General features: G+C 49.5%; 5 protein-coding genes across 5 annotated transcripts; 1 reads left to right on the forward strand and 4 right to left on the reverse strand.

The window, feature by feature from the left end:
- Nucleotides 1-671: 671 nt before the first annotated feature.
- BCR38DRAFT_379492 (FMP42 protein) lies at nt 672-2,958 on the reverse strand. Its single transcript, XM_040857387.1, has 3 exons — nt 2,597-2,958; nt 1,272-2,499; nt 672-1,203 (listed from the first exon to the last, which is right to left on the reverse strand). The coding sequence occupies exons 1-3, from the start codon at nt 2,802-2,804 to the stop codon at nt 867-869; spliced, it is 1,773 nt and encodes a 590-aa protein (XP_040710083.1). The 5' UTR covers nt 2,805-2,958; the 3' UTR covers nt 672-866.
- A 3,326-nt stretch (nt 2,959-6,284) lies between these two features.
- BCR38DRAFT_379495 (ubiquitin carboxyl-terminal hydrolase 14) lies at nt 6,285-9,517 on the reverse strand. The gene is made up of 4 exons (XM_040857388.1): nt 9,167-9,517; nt 9,035-9,102; nt 6,835-8,936; nt 6,285-6,771 (listed from the first exon to the last, which is right to left on the reverse strand). The coding sequence occupies exons 1-4, from the start codon at nt 9,192-9,194 to the stop codon at nt 6,627-6,629; spliced, it is 2,343 nt and encodes a 780-aa protein (XP_040710084.1). The 5' UTR covers nt 9,195-9,517; the 3' UTR covers nt 6,285-6,626.
- A 518-nt stretch (nt 9,518-10,035) lies between these two features.
- BCR38DRAFT_414524 (NifU-like N terminal domain-containing protein) lies at nt 10,036-10,683 on the forward strand (the record flags this gene model as incomplete). The annotated part of the gene is made up of 2 exons (XM_040858941.1): nt 10,036-10,456; nt 10,529-10,683. The coding sequence occupies 2 exons, from the start codon at nt 10,036-10,038 to the stop codon at nt 10,681-10,683; spliced, it is 576 nt and encodes a 191-aa protein (XP_040710085.1).
- Nucleotides 10,684-12,060: 1,377 nt separating this feature from the next.
- Nucleotides 12,061-13,766, reverse strand: BCR38DRAFT_451187 (uncharacterized protein). Its single transcript, XM_040861445.1, has 7 exons — nt 13,429-13,766; nt 13,096-13,372; nt 12,767-13,030; nt 12,581-12,702; nt 12,450-12,528; nt 12,362-12,388; nt 12,061-12,308 (listed from the first exon to the last, which is right to left on the reverse strand). The coding sequence occupies exons 1-7, from the start codon at nt 13,658-13,660 to the stop codon at nt 12,203-12,205; spliced, it is 1,107 nt and encodes a 368-aa protein (XP_040710086.1). The 5' UTR covers nt 13,661-13,766; the 3' UTR covers nt 12,061-12,202.
- A 635-nt stretch (nt 13,767-14,401) lies between these two features.
- Nucleotides 14,402-15,778, reverse strand: BCR38DRAFT_451188 (uncharacterized protein). The gene is given in 2 exon segments (XM_040861446.1): nt 14,402-14,511; nt 14,525-15,778. 1 exon segment carries the CDS (start codon nt 15,595-15,597, stop codon nt 14,647-14,649), a length of 951 nt encoding a protein of 316 aa, XP_040710087.1. The 5' UTR covers nt 15,598-15,778; the 3' UTR covers nt 14,402-14,511; nt 14,525-14,646.
- Between the last annotated feature and the right edge of the window lie 2,749 nt (nt 15,779-18,527).

Below are 18,527 nucleotides of genomic sequence, written 5' to 3' on the forward strand. Positions count from 1 at the left end.
GCCTCCGCCTCCGCCCGCACCACCTTCTGATCTTCCGATTTCCATTTCCTGGTTTAACGTCCACAGTATCCCCCGAGTTAAGTATGTCGCCGAGCCAGGAAGATCCGCAATTCACTCCGAGGAACCCAATCCCGCCATAAGCCGAACCAATTGGTGCATCCAATCGATCTCAGAGAAAGATGATCCCCAGGTCTTCGAGATACGGCATTCCGTACGGTATCTCACCGCTGTGCTTACATGGCAAGCTTGATATATTGGACTTTGCGCAACACGCAAGCCACCGCAGAAACTTGATTGCGTGTTTCTTTGTGCCCTACATTATGGCTATCCACCAGTCTACCGCCATGTCCATCCGCGTCAAGCACTCGACGAGTGTACAATCGAGTGCGTAGGTCCGCGCAAATTGCACATCAAATCCCGAGATTCTGAAATATGAGAGGACAGGTGCATGCCACTTCCTGGTTTGTGGGCTGGTTTCTCAAGGGTTGAGCCTGTGGTGGATCCTGGTCACTCTGAATGACGAAGGTACTAAATCATTGCCTCTTACCACATTTGAGTAAACAAAGCTTATTGATTCAGGGGCAAACCTGATCACCATAGGCTACCTTGATTCCGATGCTTAACCGCTTCCTTCACTGTCAGTCACATTAAGAGCCTTTATATAAATAATAGTCTGATTAATTTACAAGCTATAGTCATCTCGCATCGTTATACTTAAGTCGTAACCATCTAACATGTCTTGTCATATCTTCATATCGCACCAGGCAATATCCTCCCAATATCATACACGTCTTCGTGCTTTCCCTCCTTCACACGTGACTACATATTTGCTCATCTCCATTGAAGCTCAAACCTGAACCCTACCTTTAGTTCATCGCCCGCCCGACGGTCCCGTACTCCCCCGTAGCCTCGCGAATAAGCGGCATTCTCTCACGGACGACCCTCTCATTGTGGGCAATATCCTCATCCTGCTGCACCTGGAAATTCCTCGCCTTGACAAAGATGAACGTCGTAAGGGCGATGCCGATGACGGTCCCAGCGACAGCCATGGCGATGTTGATGGGGGTCGGGTCGCCATGGAGAGGGCCATGAGTGAGGGCGTCGAGGCCCGACTGGCCGAAGTTCATGAGTCCAGAGAGACAGGTGATCATACCGTAGACCCGACCGAACGTAGCGAAGCCGAAGACCTTGGTTATGTAGTCGCTGGGAGAAGACAATGGTTAGTCTGGCGCAGCGGGCTGCAGATGGTCAGGGGCAGATGCTAGACTTACGATACAGCTGAGTAGTACAGAGGACGGAATAGGACGAATGCAATGACTGTTACGTAGCCAGCCCAGAAGAAAGGCAAGCAGTTCAGGACACCGATAAGGGCAACGTAGAAGGTTATTACAGCAGCCACCGTGGCAACACTCAGGTTGTTCAACAACATTCCGATGAACGGAGTCGCGATGATACCACCAACTGGTAACGCGACATCAAAGAAATCGTTGATCATTTCAGCCGCGGCCTCAGACTGCAACATGAAACGATACTGGGCTCGGATGGTGGCAATGAAGTAGTTCATCCTCAGCATCTGCAGGACGGTGAGGAGAAGGATTAGAATGAACCACGGCGTCATCATCTGTCTGTGGGCTGGAAGACCGTGCATGACACCCCATATGCCACTGACGATGTGCCGTTCCTCTTCCTGGAGGGCTCGCTCTTCTCGTTGTTCGGCATCACCCACGAGCTCCTCGATCTGGTTCAGCTTGGCATGTCGACGGTCAGCGCGGTAGCTCCTGACACGATACAGCTCGCCGTCGCTATACTCCTCGTCTGACTCGTGGACATCGCGCTTGGGATCCATTGCCTTTTCAATCTTTTGCTCCAGTTCTGGCGTCGTGTGGTAAGCTTCTCTGGGCATGAGGGTCCACTCTCCGATGGATAAGACCACAGGAACAATCAAGAAGCCAAAGAAGAACTTCGACGGCGCAAAGTCGCCTCCTGATGCTTCCCAGGCCATGCGGTAGAACAGGAACACGGCCGCAGATGCGTCAAACGCCCCGGTAATCATGGCCACTATGAGGCCGGAATACATGGGGAAAGCATTAGCAAGCTGGAAGCTGGGCACGAAGAGGAAAGTGCCACCAAGGCCGAGAAAGATGTTGGCAACAAGATACCCATCAAACTCGGGAATCTGAAAGGCGTAGCCCATCAGGATGCAGCCGACAGCCAGGAAGACGGACGAGGCCGTGTAACAAACACGTCTGCCGAAGCGGTCCAAAACGGCGCCTGCAAAAAGCGACGACACATTAGTGGTGATGGACGCAGCAATGAAGAACAGGTTCAGCCGCAGATCCTGCTCGGAACAGGGCACATGGAAGCCGTCTTCGGCCTTGCCAAGGGCATCACACAGATCTCCGTAGACACCCTCGGCGATGAGCACGGGCTTGAGCGACGCGAACCCAAACACGATGCCCGACGCAAAACAACAAGCAACAACGGCAAACGCGACCTGGGCTGTTTAGAAAGAGAATTAGCTTGCTTTTGTCCACCGATGCAGGAATGAGTTGCGTGATTTGTGCGAAATGGGCGTAAATCATGGTTCAGATCGTACCAATCCGCTTCGCATTCGAGATCTTGTAAGCAGCAATGTGCGGCGTAGGCTCTGGCTCTTGGAACGGCGCCGTCAAGTCAACGGGCGCAAAGGCATCGTAGCTCAACCTGCGCCAGGTGCCGCCCGTCTTGCTGCAAGACTCGTCATCCTGAATGGGTTCTTCGCGGTCGACACCTTCTATAGCAGTGACGTGATGGGCGAGAGACATTGACCTCTGGATATGTATGAATGCGGTTGACTCGTCGATTGCGATTGGTTGAACTAGCGTGCAATGACTTGGGGGGGGGGGCGCCGGCAAAGTATGGGGCTGTGTCTGACTCGCTGCAGTTGTTATGTCTTGTCTTGAAATCACGCGGAATCACGTCTTTCTTTTAAGCGATGGAGGAAAAGGCTCCCTTGGGCCGATGCGGTGAGAAAATTTGATTTTGTGACGTAATTACGGTAACCAACAGCGGCCGGGGTCGCAGCTTGCCTGTGTGGTACAATATCTGTAGCCACTAGCTGCTGGCTGTCGTGGCCCTGCTAGCGAGCTCCAGGCCCTGCAACAGGTGATTGCGAAGCACGAGCCGCCCGTTGCAGAGGATCGCTTTCCCCCGCTTGCCATTTTGAGAGGTCCTAGAAATTGCCAGAACGCCAGGTGGCTCGTTCGCAAAGTCTAGCGACTATAACATACCTATTCCATGCATGATAGTGGATGCATCTGTTAACGAAGCTAATAGTAGTTAAAAGAACGTTCTAAACTTCAAATGCGCTCGGTCCCATTCCTAGTTCTGGCTATGCTATCCCGGATCATCTATCTGGACCAATCACCCATGACATGGGCCCAGCATGCGCGGTTTAACACAACCTATACGTGTATGCAAAAACCCTCTATTAACTAGATGCCTTGACAACCATTTAAGCGAGCTTCCATTACTAGGTCTTATCTTGTCGGCCTAATTTGACGGGCGCAAGTGTTGAGAGACCAGACTACAATGGAGTAACCGGTGTCCTATCCGAGTGGGCCTTCACCGTGCTCTCCTCAAGGTGCTATCGGCAATCCTGTTCTTGAGAGCGGCTGTGTTTTTATACCAGGGGTATCAATTCCGTTCCAGATGCAGCACCATGAAAGCCCAGGGCATCCTGAGTGGTCATCTTTACTTAACAGCAAAAACTCTCCTGTCCCAACTTTCCCAATTAGAATGTTGTAGTCGCACCACTGAAAATGCTCGGCTAATCTGCATAACCCGTTGCCAAAAGCCATTCCTTCTTGTTCAGCCATATACCACCAGTGTTGCAAAAGCTCAGGGCCAGCCTACCTAGCAACGCAGCCCGAAATTATGGCATGCGACGCCTGGGTTGAACTGGAGAGAATACTTCTCTGGCGCTGCACAATGGATGGGTATGCTGAACTAACTCGCCGTGGATTCAGCTGCAGGTGTGGTGTTCTGTGTAGAAGTGAAGTTATCCATGGAACTGCTGCTGATGGTGTTGCTCGACTGTGCCGCAGCAGATCCTGACGTTGATGTGGTAATCTGTAGAGGGAGACAGTAAGGCTATTTTCGAGAAATTTGGAAGTTGTTCGTTCATCTAGGGTAATACTTTGTTTCCGTGTCGTAATTAGTGTTTGTGTCGTGGTGGTGAACGGAGAAGCGCTGGAGATTTCATCTATGTCGGTTGTGTAGGTCGATACTGTTTCAACTATCACACCCCCATCGTATAGTGCAAAGATAACTTTAATTTCAGCTATAGATCTAAGTACCAGCACCAACTGTACTTGTTTACCCATTTATGAAAGACGAAGTTTTGAATGGGTATGTCATGGCTGGGTTTGCTTATGATTGAACGTACGGGAGTGACAATAAAAGTAAGAGGTCGAAAACGGTGCGCAGCCATATTTGCAGGGACACGGTTCTTAAATCTTCCAGATTGCGCGAATGAAGGGATCGGAAACCGTCAGTGGCCGACCCTGGTAACCTGGTTGCATCCGTGCCCCTATAAATGTGAAGCGTACTGGGTAGAACAGTTACTTTGTTATATGTAAGTTAATGAGTAGATTGTGGGATTGAGCGCCATATGTGTGCCTGAGGTGGTGCCTGAGGTGGTGCCTAAGGCAGTGAAATCGCTTGTGTAGATAAAAAGGTCGGCACCTGACTACCTACCTTAGATGTAACTTCTTACATAGGACTCCGAGCAGTCAATACACACATCACACTGCGCATCGAGCATCGTAACCAATACAGGATCTGTACAGAGTCATCATCTGAGGGTTGAATCCCTCATAGATCAGAAAATATGGGTTGGCTCTCTAGCAAAAGCTATAAACTCGGCGGCAACACTTCGGCTTCTACACTGCCCAACTAAATGCTATATTAGAAAGTACTGTAGGCGCATCCACTTTGGTTAGGAGACACTCTGCAGTGTTTAACCATTCTAACTCGCCTGTGTTGGATTCTGAAATTATAAGTTAATGCATATCATGCTAACGTAGAAAATTTTGATTACGGCGAGGAGTGGCCCATCGCTACAGTATATCATTTAAGTGCGGCACTCGATCGTCTATATAGACTTGCTCGTACGATAATTGGCTGTTCATGACCTCTGCTACTTTTCACAGTTTGCAGTTGGTGTTGTAGTCATCCCACATTATACTACTACAGACGCTTGATGAACCGCCGAGAGGGGGCTTCTCAGTGTTTTGCACGTGTGATACGAGTCCAGAGATATGCGGCGGTGAGATGATGCATTGGTCACCCCACTTTCTGCTTTAGTTGTTATATTGGTGCTGTGCACTGGCCAACGAGAAGAAAAGTGGGGATGGGAACACGAACTGTGGCACATGTCGTCCTATAGAAGTAACACAAAATTATCTCACAAAAGTAGTATCTATCATAACCTTGTCGCGTTCCACCGTAATTGGTGGGATATTGCGGCACATGTCTTCTGATTGACTTCGGATAGCGTTAATAAGAGAACTCTCCCCTTCTTCATTATCTTTCCACCCAATCACAACCAGTTTACATATCAATCAATTCACACACTAGTACCATGCCCATGCGCCAGTTCCACATGCAAGAACTGAGCCGTTTCGACTACTTTCGATATCCTCGGATTTCAAGTTCCTGACGTATCAGACCAGAGGCACTGGCGCCATTGTCAAAACTCTCAACGCAGCGACAGTTTGTTCTTTCGTCTTACCCGTGTGGAGTAAAAGTTGATCTTGGTCCAGCTTGGTAATGAGTCTAGCGGCTGTGCCCATAAGTAATGGATGTCAGAGTCTGTGAAATGTGTTTTAACACTCCCAAATTTACTCTTTGTCTTTAGTGATGGACCGCTCTTTCCGCTATGAAGGTGGATTGATTGGTTTCAATCCATGCTAGTCAAGTTTATATGTAAACTACAAGCCCACGTCATCTTGACTATGGTCTTGTCCATCGGCTTGTGTAACGTCTTAGGTCATCAGACGCTGTTCATCATTAGGGGTGCGTCTCCATGGGTGATACTGAAGAATCATCTCCAGTATAACCTCTTTGATGAAGGGAGAGGCGGGGCTGGAGGGTTGGCGGCGCATGTAGTTCAGTATGTCAACAGGTCGGTTTAGTGTAGGGCGAACCTCTGATGAGGTTGAACATAACATAATGGAGAGCATAGACTGATTAAGTAACCAACCTGTGTTTCTAGTTGCGTTGTTAATAATCTCAGCATCAATGCCCTTATTTGTTTGTATTTTCATTATTGCTAGACTATTAATATGCAACGGATTGCCAGTTCTGGGAAACACTTAACAATTATCTATTTTTCTCTAACAATGCTGCGGCTCTGTTCTTAGTTGATCTCTCATCTACCTCATCAACGCAATGCATAATTCACTGCTTACCCACCCTGGGTCCATAATTTTCTATGCACAGGTCCAAAAACAGCACCCACGCTATGCTCAAGTATCATCTCGCAACTGGCAGGCCGACGAAAAGTCCGCAGAGAACTCCGCTATCCCCCTATCGGCAGATAACTCATTTCTCAGCCCCCTTTTTTTCATGGTTGTCTTTATCTCCTAGTGGACGCGATTGAAAAAGTAGACATATGCCGTCTTCTTCATCTCTTCTATGTCACCAGCCTCGACCACCTTCTCATCGTTAAAAAGGACCCACTTCGGGATCTGGGTGTCGATGATCTTGCGGATGAAAGCCACATAGTGTCTTGTGTGTACGTTGTTAGTTCTCTCGGTTTACCGAGTGGGGATGGAGGAATATTGCACATACCCAGCATGGATACTGCTACCTTTGTGACAAACGATACTGTGCAGCTCAAAGTTGGCCGGCAGGTCAGCATTGCCCGCCTCTTTCTTCTCCTTTGGCTCGGCACTCTCCGCGAGGTCGGGGGCATCGTCGCCATAATCTCCTTGATCGTCCATATGATTGAAGATCCAGTCAATGGCTCTTTCAACGTCACTGCCAGTCTCCTTCAGCGCCTTTCGGGCCTGCGGCACGCTGAAGCCCATATTGCAAACTTGTTCAATCTTTTGAGGATCCACCTCTGCGGTGCTTCCGCTCGTACATGGAAGGACAAACGGCTCATCGATTGATGGATCATCCATGCGCATCATGATCCACTCCAGAGCTGCGTTCATGTCGTTATTGCCAGTGGCGTGAAGTGCCTTGTCGCATCGATTCTTGGGGAAGCCCATTGCCATGAGCCCCTCGAGAGCCGCTTGATTCGGCACGAAAGCTGGTGCCGCAGCTGTGTTCTCTTCGGGCAACAGTATCTCGTCAGGTTGGTGACCATGCGACATATACGCATCCAGGCTGAAGGGCCCTTCGCCAATGATGACGGGGACATCGACCTTGCGGGGGACCCAGTTCTCGATAGCCATCTTGCGTGCATTGACAACAAGCGTCCCCGGAAAAGTCTTGAAAAGTGAACGCTTGGTGAATCCGTCCTTGCTGCCACAACCTGCGCATGTCAACTCAACGACTTCGGAAGCCGTAAGGTTATCTAGGCACTGTTTCAGTGTAACCTCCTTGTAGCGCTCGCCTTCGCCTTCAACGGACGGAAGCTTCTCCAACGGCACGTCGATGAATATGCTGTCCTGTTCATTTGAACTGTAGCGTACCTTCTTGCAGCTCAAACACTGCAGACGCTGTTCGAGGATAAATCGCAACGGTTGTGTGGGGTCAGAAAGAGGAGCAGGATGTTGAGTTCGGGTGATGAGCTTGATGAGGTGTTGCAGAAGCTCAAAAGAATCCTGCTGGCGCATTGTCGAGAATTCGGCATGACCGCGACCAATCAAGTGCTTGAACATGCTGGGTGCAAGTCCTCTCTGGTGATGAATTGCTGATGAGTCGGATGAGACCACTTCGGGATCGGGCTTAGAATATCGTCCGGACAATAAACCGTCTCCAATCTTGCACAGTTGGGTTTCCAGATCTTGCGCGGGGTCAGGGACATTCGGAAGTTCAGCACCGGGTCTATTGTATCGGTCCTGGAATGGCTCAAGGGCGAACAGGCATTGCAGGATGCTGGCTAGATAGCAACTGTTGCCAAGATTCTTGAGGCCAGTCAAGCCAGGACCGAAGATGGGCTGGAGCTCCTTTCCGTCCTCTGTGGTCATTGCGAACTCCCATCTCAAGTTCTGCTCAATCTGCATCTCTGTCAAGCTCTTCTCAGTCTTGACTTGGTCCGACAGGATGATACCCCAATGCGCTAGGTGGGGCGCCAGATCGTTGTCGACACGTTCATCGTCGCACTTGTAGCAGTAAACATCTGCCGTTCCTTCGGGTGTGATGGAGCCGAGCTTGACGGCGACGCCGTGACTCGACTCGTTTGCGTGAGCAAGACCATGCGAATTTCCGCCCACGCCACCAAATTGGGCTCGACCACAGCCCAGATTGCCACACTCCAGACATAGCCAGAGGTTCTCCTTCAATTCGCATTTCGAACAGTGTCCCAAGTCTCCACTCTCAATCTTTCTGCTCTCGTGCTGCTGCAACATCAAGGTGTGCTCGCATGTTGAGAGTTCTTGTTCCCAAGCCTTGACCTCTTCCTGCCGCGAGAACGTATTGGCCTTCATGATGCCGTCAATAACGGGTGCGATCTTGGGGTTGAACAGGTCTATCTCGGTATCGCATGAGAGGCACTTGGCCGAGGTGTGGACATCGTAGCGGTCGGCTTCTGTCTCGGCAGATATGGCTAACTTGGTCATCTTAGCCGGAGGCTCGTCCCTAACTATTTGCTTCCGGGTTCGACGAATGTTGAGAGCCAGTGGATGGTCGCGTTTGGAGTGGTGAAGCTGGGAATGCGTCTTGACGCCGGTGCAACCGCCGTTGAAGCATTGGAGGCAGACATCGAGGCCAGTTGGATCGTCCTGTGGAGGTTAGCTTTTGGTCGTCATCGGAGCTCGCAGGCTCTTGTCGAATTCCGTCTTGAAGACTCCAGCAAGCTTCAAACCACGCCATGACTTACAATAGAGTCGAAGCACTGCGTGCAATCCTCACGATAGACAGACTGGGCAGCTGTCGGAGGGCTTAGGGCTAAGAAAGCAATTTGTCAGTTCGTGTGTCTGTATGATATGCTTACAGCGATGCAGCTACTCACAGATGGACTCCAAATGAGGGCACGCCATCGTGGAAACGGTATTGCTCTCAAGCCGTTGGATGGGGTGAATGTGTGGAGACGAGGCTTAACAAATTGAGTGTAAAAATCAAGGTTCAGGTCCTGGTTGCTCAACGTCGACGTGGTGGAGCAGATGGAAGCTTCGGTCGTGCCTTCCAAAGGTCCAACGTTGCACTTCACCTACAAAGCACAGTAACGAGGGGCAATTTGGGGCAACGGAGCTGAGGCAGTGACGTGACGCGCCAAACCAACTAAGATGCCCCGCGTTACATCAGCTGGCAATCTCGTTAACAGGTGGCATCTTAACTCCGGCAATTTTAATTTCGCCAGTCGGTGCCGAGTAATTCACCTATGACCGACCGGAAATGCCCCCATACAGCATTAAGTACTGTCGTCTAGCTACTGGATCTGATAAATTTTTTGCAGCCACTCGATTGATAAGCTTGGTGGAGCACAGTGTCCTCCGCAAATTCTTGCAGCGGCCCTCCAGCAATTCTAAAACTTGATTCAGAATCACCCAGTGCCCGAGACTGTATGCCGTCACAACTCCGAGTAAGTGAAATCATCGCAGAAAATCAAAGCGCTCTCATAGGCTCGTCGCAGCACTTTCCTTCCCCCGAGATCGCCGAGAAAGCAAAGACCGCACCTGCCAAAACTCTCAGCATCATTATCTCCATTCCCTCTTCCACAATCTATGCTATCTTTCTATTGCATCAAACCCCCACCAACTCACCTACGTATTTTCCATCGAACAAAGGCTGACCGAGCGACTATTTACATTGCTTGTCCTCTATCAACTACTTTCCTTTCGATTTCGATCGATATTCGTCACCTTAATACCACATATCACAATGTTCTCCCGCGCAGTATCGACAACAGCTCGCCGAGCTCTTACCTCGGCACGGCCTTTGGTCACCCGCCAGCACCAAATCGTTAACCCCATCGCAAATGTTGCCCGACGATCATACCACGAGAAGGTTTTGGACCACTACAGCCGCCCCCGCAATGTCGGCAGCATGTCAAAGATGGACGTCAACGTGGGCACCGGTCTCGTGGGCGCACCGGCATGCGGCGACGTCATGAAGCTGCAAATTCGCGTCGACCCCGAGAATAACACCATTGCCGACGTCAAGTTCAAGACATTCGGGTGTGGCAGTGCGATTGCGAGTTCGAGCTATCTGACCGAGCTGGTTCGCGGCATGACTCTGGAGGAGGCGGGCAGGATCAAGAACACAGAGATTGCCAAGGAACTTTGCTTACCCCCGGTCAAATGTGAGTAGTGCCATGGTGGTGGATCCATGGGGAGGATTGGAGATAAGTGCCGATTTGCTAACGATAACTCAGTGCACTGCTCCATGCTGGCTGAGGATGCCATCAAGTCCGCCATTTCCAACTACTACACCAAGAATCCCAACGCAAAGAAGACGAATCTCGCGGGTACTGGACAGTCGCTGTCCATTGGCGACACTGCTGCTGCAACTGCTGCCGCTGCTGCATGAGGTGTTTCGGAAGATTTTCATCGGAAGATTTTCAATTTCTTGGGGTTATTCGCGTCAGTTCTACTACCTTCGCTACACATGGTTAGTGTGATTATGATGTTGCGGTTTGCGCACTTGCGGCGAATTCTTGAGTTTTGTTGGACAAATAAGGAGTCACTGGCACCAACAACGAGGGAATACAGTCGCATACCAGGGGAGGGTGGTTTAGGAGTTCGGAGGAAGAAGATGCTAACTGTCCTACATCGGTCTTCGCGAAGGCGCAACCCGCGTGCCATTGCTGGAAGACCGCAGTGAACTTGGATGATCCGAGTTCAAAATGGACCGATTCAATCGTTCAGCTAGATTGCCGCGGTCTTGTCAAGATTCTCCATGTACCATAATTATGATATACCACATTGATACTGATCAACTTGCAACGTTCAGTATGCCACACTGTGGGTGTTCGAATCAAAAATATGGGTCTGGAATGGCGCCGTCGGCGCCCACATTTTGACTTATCCGAGGACGTGTGTCCCTTCCATCGACCGCAATTGCTTAACTGTACCAATATCAATGTCGAGTATTGAAGCACTTCCTAGTAAACTTTCCTTGCGCACTTGATACCTAAGTCGGTAGCAGCTCTCTGTTGCTTAGCGATTTTCTTGACCTGCTTCTGATATTGTGCATCAGCGTTTCTGCTATTGAGACTGTCGATGGTTCCATTTATCTGCACGCATGATTGCAAGTATAGCCAGGGTAGAATGTTTGCAGCCACTCCAGATGTAATCGTTGCAAGGTGCAGTGTTCTGTTGTTCAATGAGAAATGGAGATATGTCCTACTGATGGCTACGTTGCATTATACTTTTCAAACTGCTTAAGCCATATGGCGGAGGCGATTAGATCCAGTGCATGGGTAAGATTTAAATGAGAGGTCTTGCCCAAAGAAGGCTGGACACTAATAGAACTCAGTACGTTCGGACTTTCAACTGTGAAATCACATCCAACCAGTTCGGACGCTGTCCCTGGATCTCTAAGTGGTCAATCTTCACGAAATGCAGACAGGGTTTGGTGCGGTTGTATGTTCAACACTCTTCCATCTTAGAAACCTGTATGCATAGAGCCTCGAAGTACGCTCTGGCACCACTGTCACATGGAATTCAGTGACCTCATATCAGACTGGAAGTCATGAAATATTGTGGCGAACACAGAATACATAATCGGGGGGTTCATCTGGTGGCCCCAAGTAGTCATACCCCATATGAAAGGGCCCTATGTGTTAACTTGGATGCTGATCGTCGTATTGAGCTAATAATTATGTGCCTTACACGTGCCAAATTCTTAACAGACAGAGCATAATCCGATTTTTGCGATCTTATTGGAGTTACTAATCCTCTCGGAGACGCTCAGATGATTTACAAACCTACTCGAAAGCGTTCATTACGAAAAGTACCTAGCCAATTAAGGTAGTTCCAGCCAAACCACGTACTACTAAGCCGACATTATTAGACCATCCCATAACTAGTCAGATTTTGACCTATTACTACAGTTGTCCCAGAGCTTCACGGCGTGAGACCGAACGCGGATCAAAGTAGGGCTTCTCTCCCAATGACACTACGCGATTACCCTGTCGATTTCCTGAGTAGTCGCTGATAGATTTGTTAGCGGTACATAATATAATGACCAATCGGGTTGCACTCACTTTGTGCCAGTATGGAACACGGAGCGACTGAATTATCGGAGGATGTCAGTGTCGTCTCCCTACTTAAGTCATTCTCAGTGACACTCACTTGTCCCAGATGGCAAGGTCGTTCTTGTTCCAGCGGAATCTGACTTGCAGATCGTGGTTCTCGTGGATGATCTGGTTGACTACGATACGTTAGACCTACCAATGCCAGATGTTAGGAAGGAGCGCACACACAATAGGCCTTGATAATATCGCTTTCCCTCTCAGTCACCCCATTGTACCAACCAGCATGTACCTGATAGGCAGCACCAAACAGGCTCTTCCACCCAGTGACCGGGTTAGTTCGGACGACAGGACTAGTTCATCATACATCAGCATCCAGCAGCCTCTCCACGTACAAAAAGGCAAGGGGAATAATACTGCTCAGCCTCGAAATCCAATCCTGTATTCTCGGGCGAACCACGATTCTGATCAATAAGGTCTTCTCCAAACTCTTTCATGACCTCGACAAAAGCCGGCTGGTAGTGCGTAGCCGCCAGACCCTCAGCAAGCTTCTGGAATGACGGCGAGAGACGGTCGTACGCCTCGTATCCAGACGCCCACAGGGTGTCACCGCCTGCATCTTCGGGAGGCTGGACGATCTTCAGGATGGCGTAGTCCGAGGGGACTCGCTCGAAGGTGATGCTGCGATTGTGTTAGAGCACACATACTTCTGCATAATGATGGGGGAAAGTGACAAATGGACTCACTCGGCATGCCACCCAAGACTCGCAAGTTTCTTCGACAGCGGCGAGAAGCGATCCTTGTAGAACTTGCGGTTCTGCTCGGAAGAAATGACCGAGACCTCATCGTCCAACTTTCCATTCTCGTCAACGGCGATGCCTCGCTTGCTGTTGATCAGCGCATGGCGGTGCAGTTTGGAGCTCTCAGGCTTGCCCGTCAGCTCGCCCAGTTTCTGGCCGAGGGTTTTCTGGTCGTCGATGGTGAGGTCCTGGTTGCGGAAGAAGAGGACCCCGCGTTGGGATACTGTTTAAAGGCTTAGATGGGACCTTGTGCAGGGATTGTTAAGAGCAAGGGTTTACCAAGGATAGCCAGGTCACGGATCTTGTTTTCATCGTGGATAATTTCGCTAATTTGGAGGTCTGGAAACTCTCGACCGATCACTGAAGTGACATCAAATTGGTTGTACTCGTCTAGAGTGCCCGAGTAGGTCAGAGGGACTGTGAGGCGTGATGTGCTGCTAGCTCCTTTTGACACTATGGGCGTGACAGGGTTGTTGAACGAGAGGCCGACATCTGCAGATGGTGGAGACATGTTTTTCTTGATTGGGAAGGAAGACTTTCTTGAATGTATGAGGTCACTCTATACCTGAGTATGTTTGTGTTCGCAAGGAGATAGATACGCGAGTGAAGCGTCGTCGAGATTATCGACAGAACTTAGACTGCCAGGAGATCGCCGCCTTACTTATATACTGGGAGAGAAGACTAATTACCTTGCGATTCCTGTTTCTACTAATATCTCATCCCAATAGGCGCGATAAGCGAGTTCTCTCGTTCATCGTGACATGGTGTAAATTACCCCTCAACTGACATCAGATCTGAGGAATCAGGTCTACCGACGAAGGCCATTAAGTGAAGTCTGGCAACCTATCGTTGACTAAACAGTTTCTCTGCATTATCTGAAAGCTTGGGCAGGACATCGTGGGGTAAAGTCAGGGGCATTACCATCGCACCAATCATGCCATCCGCCAATGTCCAATAACCGACCACTATTCACTTTGCGTCATCCGGCCTAGTAGTAGCATCATAATCCGAACTAACACCTGAACTGAAGGGTGCCACTTTCGCTCATTTACAAGTAGGATCAAGCAGGTAACCATGTTATTCTTATGGCATAATCTTAAGTGCCTGTCTCTATGCCCGAGATGTGTGGGACGAACTCCCTTGGTTCAATGTCAGCTCATAGAAACTGGGCCGAGACAGTGAGTTGCCAGGTTAATGTACAGACTTCTATTATTGAAGGTACTCTTTCGCCTTCGCGGCATGTAGATCCATGGGTTGTTGAAATTCCTGATATGATGAGTCAACATTCGAGTTAGGTCGAGTTGTACGCTTTGCTGTAGCCACGTCCCGTGCAGGTGCTGGTCCAATGTTAGTGGCTGTCCCAAGTGGCCATCCCAAGTGGCCATCCCAAGTGGCCAAACAAAGATGCAGCATCCATCAAGCCAGCCGTTAAGCCAACAAACAGTATTACGAGTCAAGTTTTAGAGTAAGTCCCAGGGTATCTACTTCAATAATCACTCAAGTCCTCTCCGAAAACTTCCCCAATGGTCTGTATGAGACCATTCCGGGCCCGGGCCCAATCTCATCCAGCGGCACCAGCATCGTGTTCTTCTCGATCCTCTTCCCAATGCGCCTCATAGCCGCCCCATGGCTCGCCTCAGCCTCCCGTGTCTTATCTCGTATCCTGGCATCCCGCTCCTCCTGCTCTTTCATCAACCGCCTCCGCTGCGTCCGATGCGACTCGTTCGTCTTCTTCCTTTCCGCCTTGAGCGCCAGAGCCCTGTTCTTGATGGCCTCGACGGCGTCCAGCCATTTGTCCCCGTACTGTATCTTCAACTTCTCGTTCCTCCTCTCTATCCTCTCTGCCTCGTGCTTCTCTCTTTCCGCGGGTGGCATGGACGGTGGTTTCGGTTTCTTGTGTTTCGGCCGGTACTGCACTTTGGGCTTGGGTTTGCCTTCTAGCTTGATGGACCCCTCTTGTGTATCGGGTATTATCTCACCGCAAAGCGCTGCCCGCTCCATTTCTCGCTTCAGTCGGCGTCGTACTTTGGCTGGCTTCAATCTGGGACCGCTTCGCAGGCCATCTTTCTTCTTCGTCTTCCACTCCGGTTTTGGTCGCTTCTTCGCTGAGCTGTTTCCCACGAGGGTTCGAACTGGAGAAAGTTCGAATAAGGCTCTAAAGTTGTCGTTGGATATGTATTTGCCCTTGCTTTCACTGTTATCCTTTCCCTTCCCCTTGCGCTCCTTTTTCTGTTTTCTGCGTGGAAGCTGTGTCGCATTGATCTTATTGTGGAATCCAGCCCGGCAGTTTGGCGGTTGGGCGATTGTCGGCGAGCCCCGTAATGATGAATTGAGCAGGATAGAGCCTGAAGCTAGCTGGCAAGAGTGGAAGGACGGATGGACCCTGAGAATGTCAGCGCAACTAGATGCCCAGGTTGCGCGCCCAATTGATGCGACGACTCGATACATTTGAGCTTGGAAGGCGTTGGACGCGCTTCGTTTTGTATTGAGCGCGTCGTAGGTTTCATCAATGACGTTCGCTGCGGAACTGTTCCGTTGACACGGGCTCGTCCGCTAGCTCTGTAAGCACAGACGGGAACGTTCAACATTGCAGCAACCCCTATTCAGCTGTTCCTCAACGCAACCATCGGATACAGTTGTTACGGAAAGCACTACTTCACAGGAAATCCACCAATCCACTTAACAGTTAGTCCCAACCTCGAAACTTCAGCACTTTCCGCACGCCGCTTTGACATTGGCTAGAAGTGCTGGCAATACTACTACTATCTTCTATTTCGTCTGGTGACAGAGTACTTGGTTAACAAATAAATGACCACAAGGTCCTTCAGAAATTAGTGCTTGATGTCGTTATTATATTCTAGAGCTGACCGTCAACGTGCAGAACGCCGAGTATCTTGGGATAGGTGCACACTTGAGAGTTCGGCTCCATTTTATGGGGACAACGTGGAACTCTTGCTTGTCTAGATCGCATTTGGGGTCGGCAGGCTGTATTGACATTGTAAGGGTGACTCCGCTATGTACCTTATGAAGAAGAAACTGGCTCTGGCTGTTGCAACGGAATTTCTCAATTGACATACAGCTCGAGGAGATGGGCTGATCCAGAGAATCTTGCCCCTGCATCTAACATGCAATATGAGGATCCCACAAGAATTTGAAAGATCCTGGATGCGTCTAGACAGGATGCTGGTGTGATTAGGGCCAAGGCGTCGGCCAAGTTTGGTGGACGAAGTAATACCGAAGGAGCTGATGAATAACCACCTGGGGGACGAGATTTCAGCCACTCAGTCCAGCATGGCTAGAATCTCAGATATTTCTCGCCTTGAAGGCGGCGGAATCTTCTAGGACGCTTGGGGCCGCGATCATGAGGTTCCCCCTTTAGGTTGATATGGGCATCTTACGTATGTATACGCCCAGGAGGTTAAGAAATATGGCACGTGTTAAATGAGGTTCGTTATATCCCGTTATAAGTCGTCTCACTATGAGAATTGCCTAATTCAAATCAAAGCATGGCGCCAACTTTCTTCCTTCACGGGTCTTCTGAAGATATTTGCCCTCCACTAGTTCCAGATACCTCGCATTATCAGAGACTTGAACAAGTTCGAAAGTGCCTTGAGCGGGTGCCTCGTCAATGCGAAACGCACCCAATGGAGCGCAGTGGCCGGTTTCACTACCCATACCGTGCTTCCGACTTCGAAGGGAACTATGTCTAAATCTCGTCTACTTAGTTACGGGGCTTGCATATTATAAAGCGGGTCGTCTAGTATTGCCACTTACATCAGAACTCTTGCTATACCGAAGTACCTAGGCCATTCGGTTATTTTCGGTCGGCGATGTCGTCGTCATCAAGCTGTGTATAAACAGGGTTAGCTGATGTTTGAGACGTGGCCTTATTATGCAGGAGAATTGCATTTTCTTTATTATCCTTAGATATGGAGGTCTCACGACTTCTTTAGACATTAATTCATCCTTCTTTTCTTCCGGATGAAGATGCTTGAAGATACTTGAGAATGACGCGGCGACTTTTGAATATCCAATCATAACAAGTCACCAGAACCGCCTGGCCAGCCTGATTCTCTTGCCTACAACATAGTCCCCCTCAAATTACGACAATCCACGTTCTTTCACCCGCCTGATTAGCCCAAAGTGTAGAACATCTGAGCCTGGCTTGAGGTTACACAACGTAGAGGGCCGACGCTCGACTAGGATGGGTTGCGCTGCGGCAGGCCCAGTGGCTGACTTTGGCGTCTACGGAACCGATATAGGTTGGTTTTAGTTTAGTATTTCGTCATTTTCGATACAATATACTTGTATTGGGTTACTTCTCATCATGCCGTGTGTATGTGACTCTCGAATAGGCAGAACCGTCTTCGCATAGACATTAATCCATTATGAAACTATAGGTGCGTCTGCATAAGACTACTACGCTATGTTGCGACTGACCGGGGCCCAGGAGCGTCAGAAGTGAATTGTCGAGAACTGGTTTGTGGGAACATGCCCCTGGTGAGGTTGGAGAGTAGATCCTACATGGGATATCTTAGTAGCAAGGACTACGTCTACCTAATCACGGAGGACAATGAAAGAGCTAGGATGGAGCCGCTAGCAAACACCATGTTGAAAGCCTTCACAAGCCTGGCAAAACATGTAGGTGCAGGCTTACTTATATCACCTCTTTTCAGTTTCGTCAATCAGCCAACAAACGAAATAACATGTATCAATCATTATTTGCGAACAAAATGGTACAATCTCCAGCATCCGATTTCCAGGACGAGGATACATTTTCGTAGTCTGCGTGAGAATTTTCGACAAGAAATTTAGAAATAAAGCATCGGAAGAGGACCTCTTACCAAGGCGTATATTATGTTATCGTTCGAATCTAACTGGCCTTTCCCATCAACCCGGGTCAAGCGCATGGCTATGTGGATTTTGAGCTCTTTCTGATATCACCGTGGCTCATAGATTTCTGAGTGAGTTCCGGTTCATGTGCAGAAGAGAATCCTGCAAAAAGTGTACCAATTCATTAGAAGCCTTCGTCAGGTTTTGAGGACCTCCTGCGCGCTGGCATCGGTCAGTTGACCAGATATGGAGATCGAAAGAGCAGTTTACAGTTGGCGAGCGAGGAGAGTCCCTCACTTTGTCCGTGCTCGGACAAATATGACAGCAATCATCCACCGGCCTGAGAACCACCGCACGGGACTTGTAGGCTAAGCTGTTTTGCCTCCTGTGCCCCATTCAAGACCTCGTCCAGTTCGATGTGCCCAATTGAACCTGATGAATCGTTTGTCATTCACTGTAATAGAGAGGCTGCAATGTTTAGGTCCAAGGGTCTGAAACATATATTGGCATCAGAGACGAAGGATCTTTGCTCTGCGAGTGGGATT

This window comes from Pseudomassariella vexata, assembly GCF_002105095.1.
Source record: "Pseudomassariella vexata strain CBS 129021 chromosome Unknown BCR38scaffold_23, whole genome shotgun sequence".
In the NCBI taxonomy this organism is placed as follows: Eukaryota; Fungi; Ascomycota; class Sordariomycetes; order Amphisphaeriales; family Pseudomassariaceae; genus Pseudomassariella; species Pseudomassariella vexata.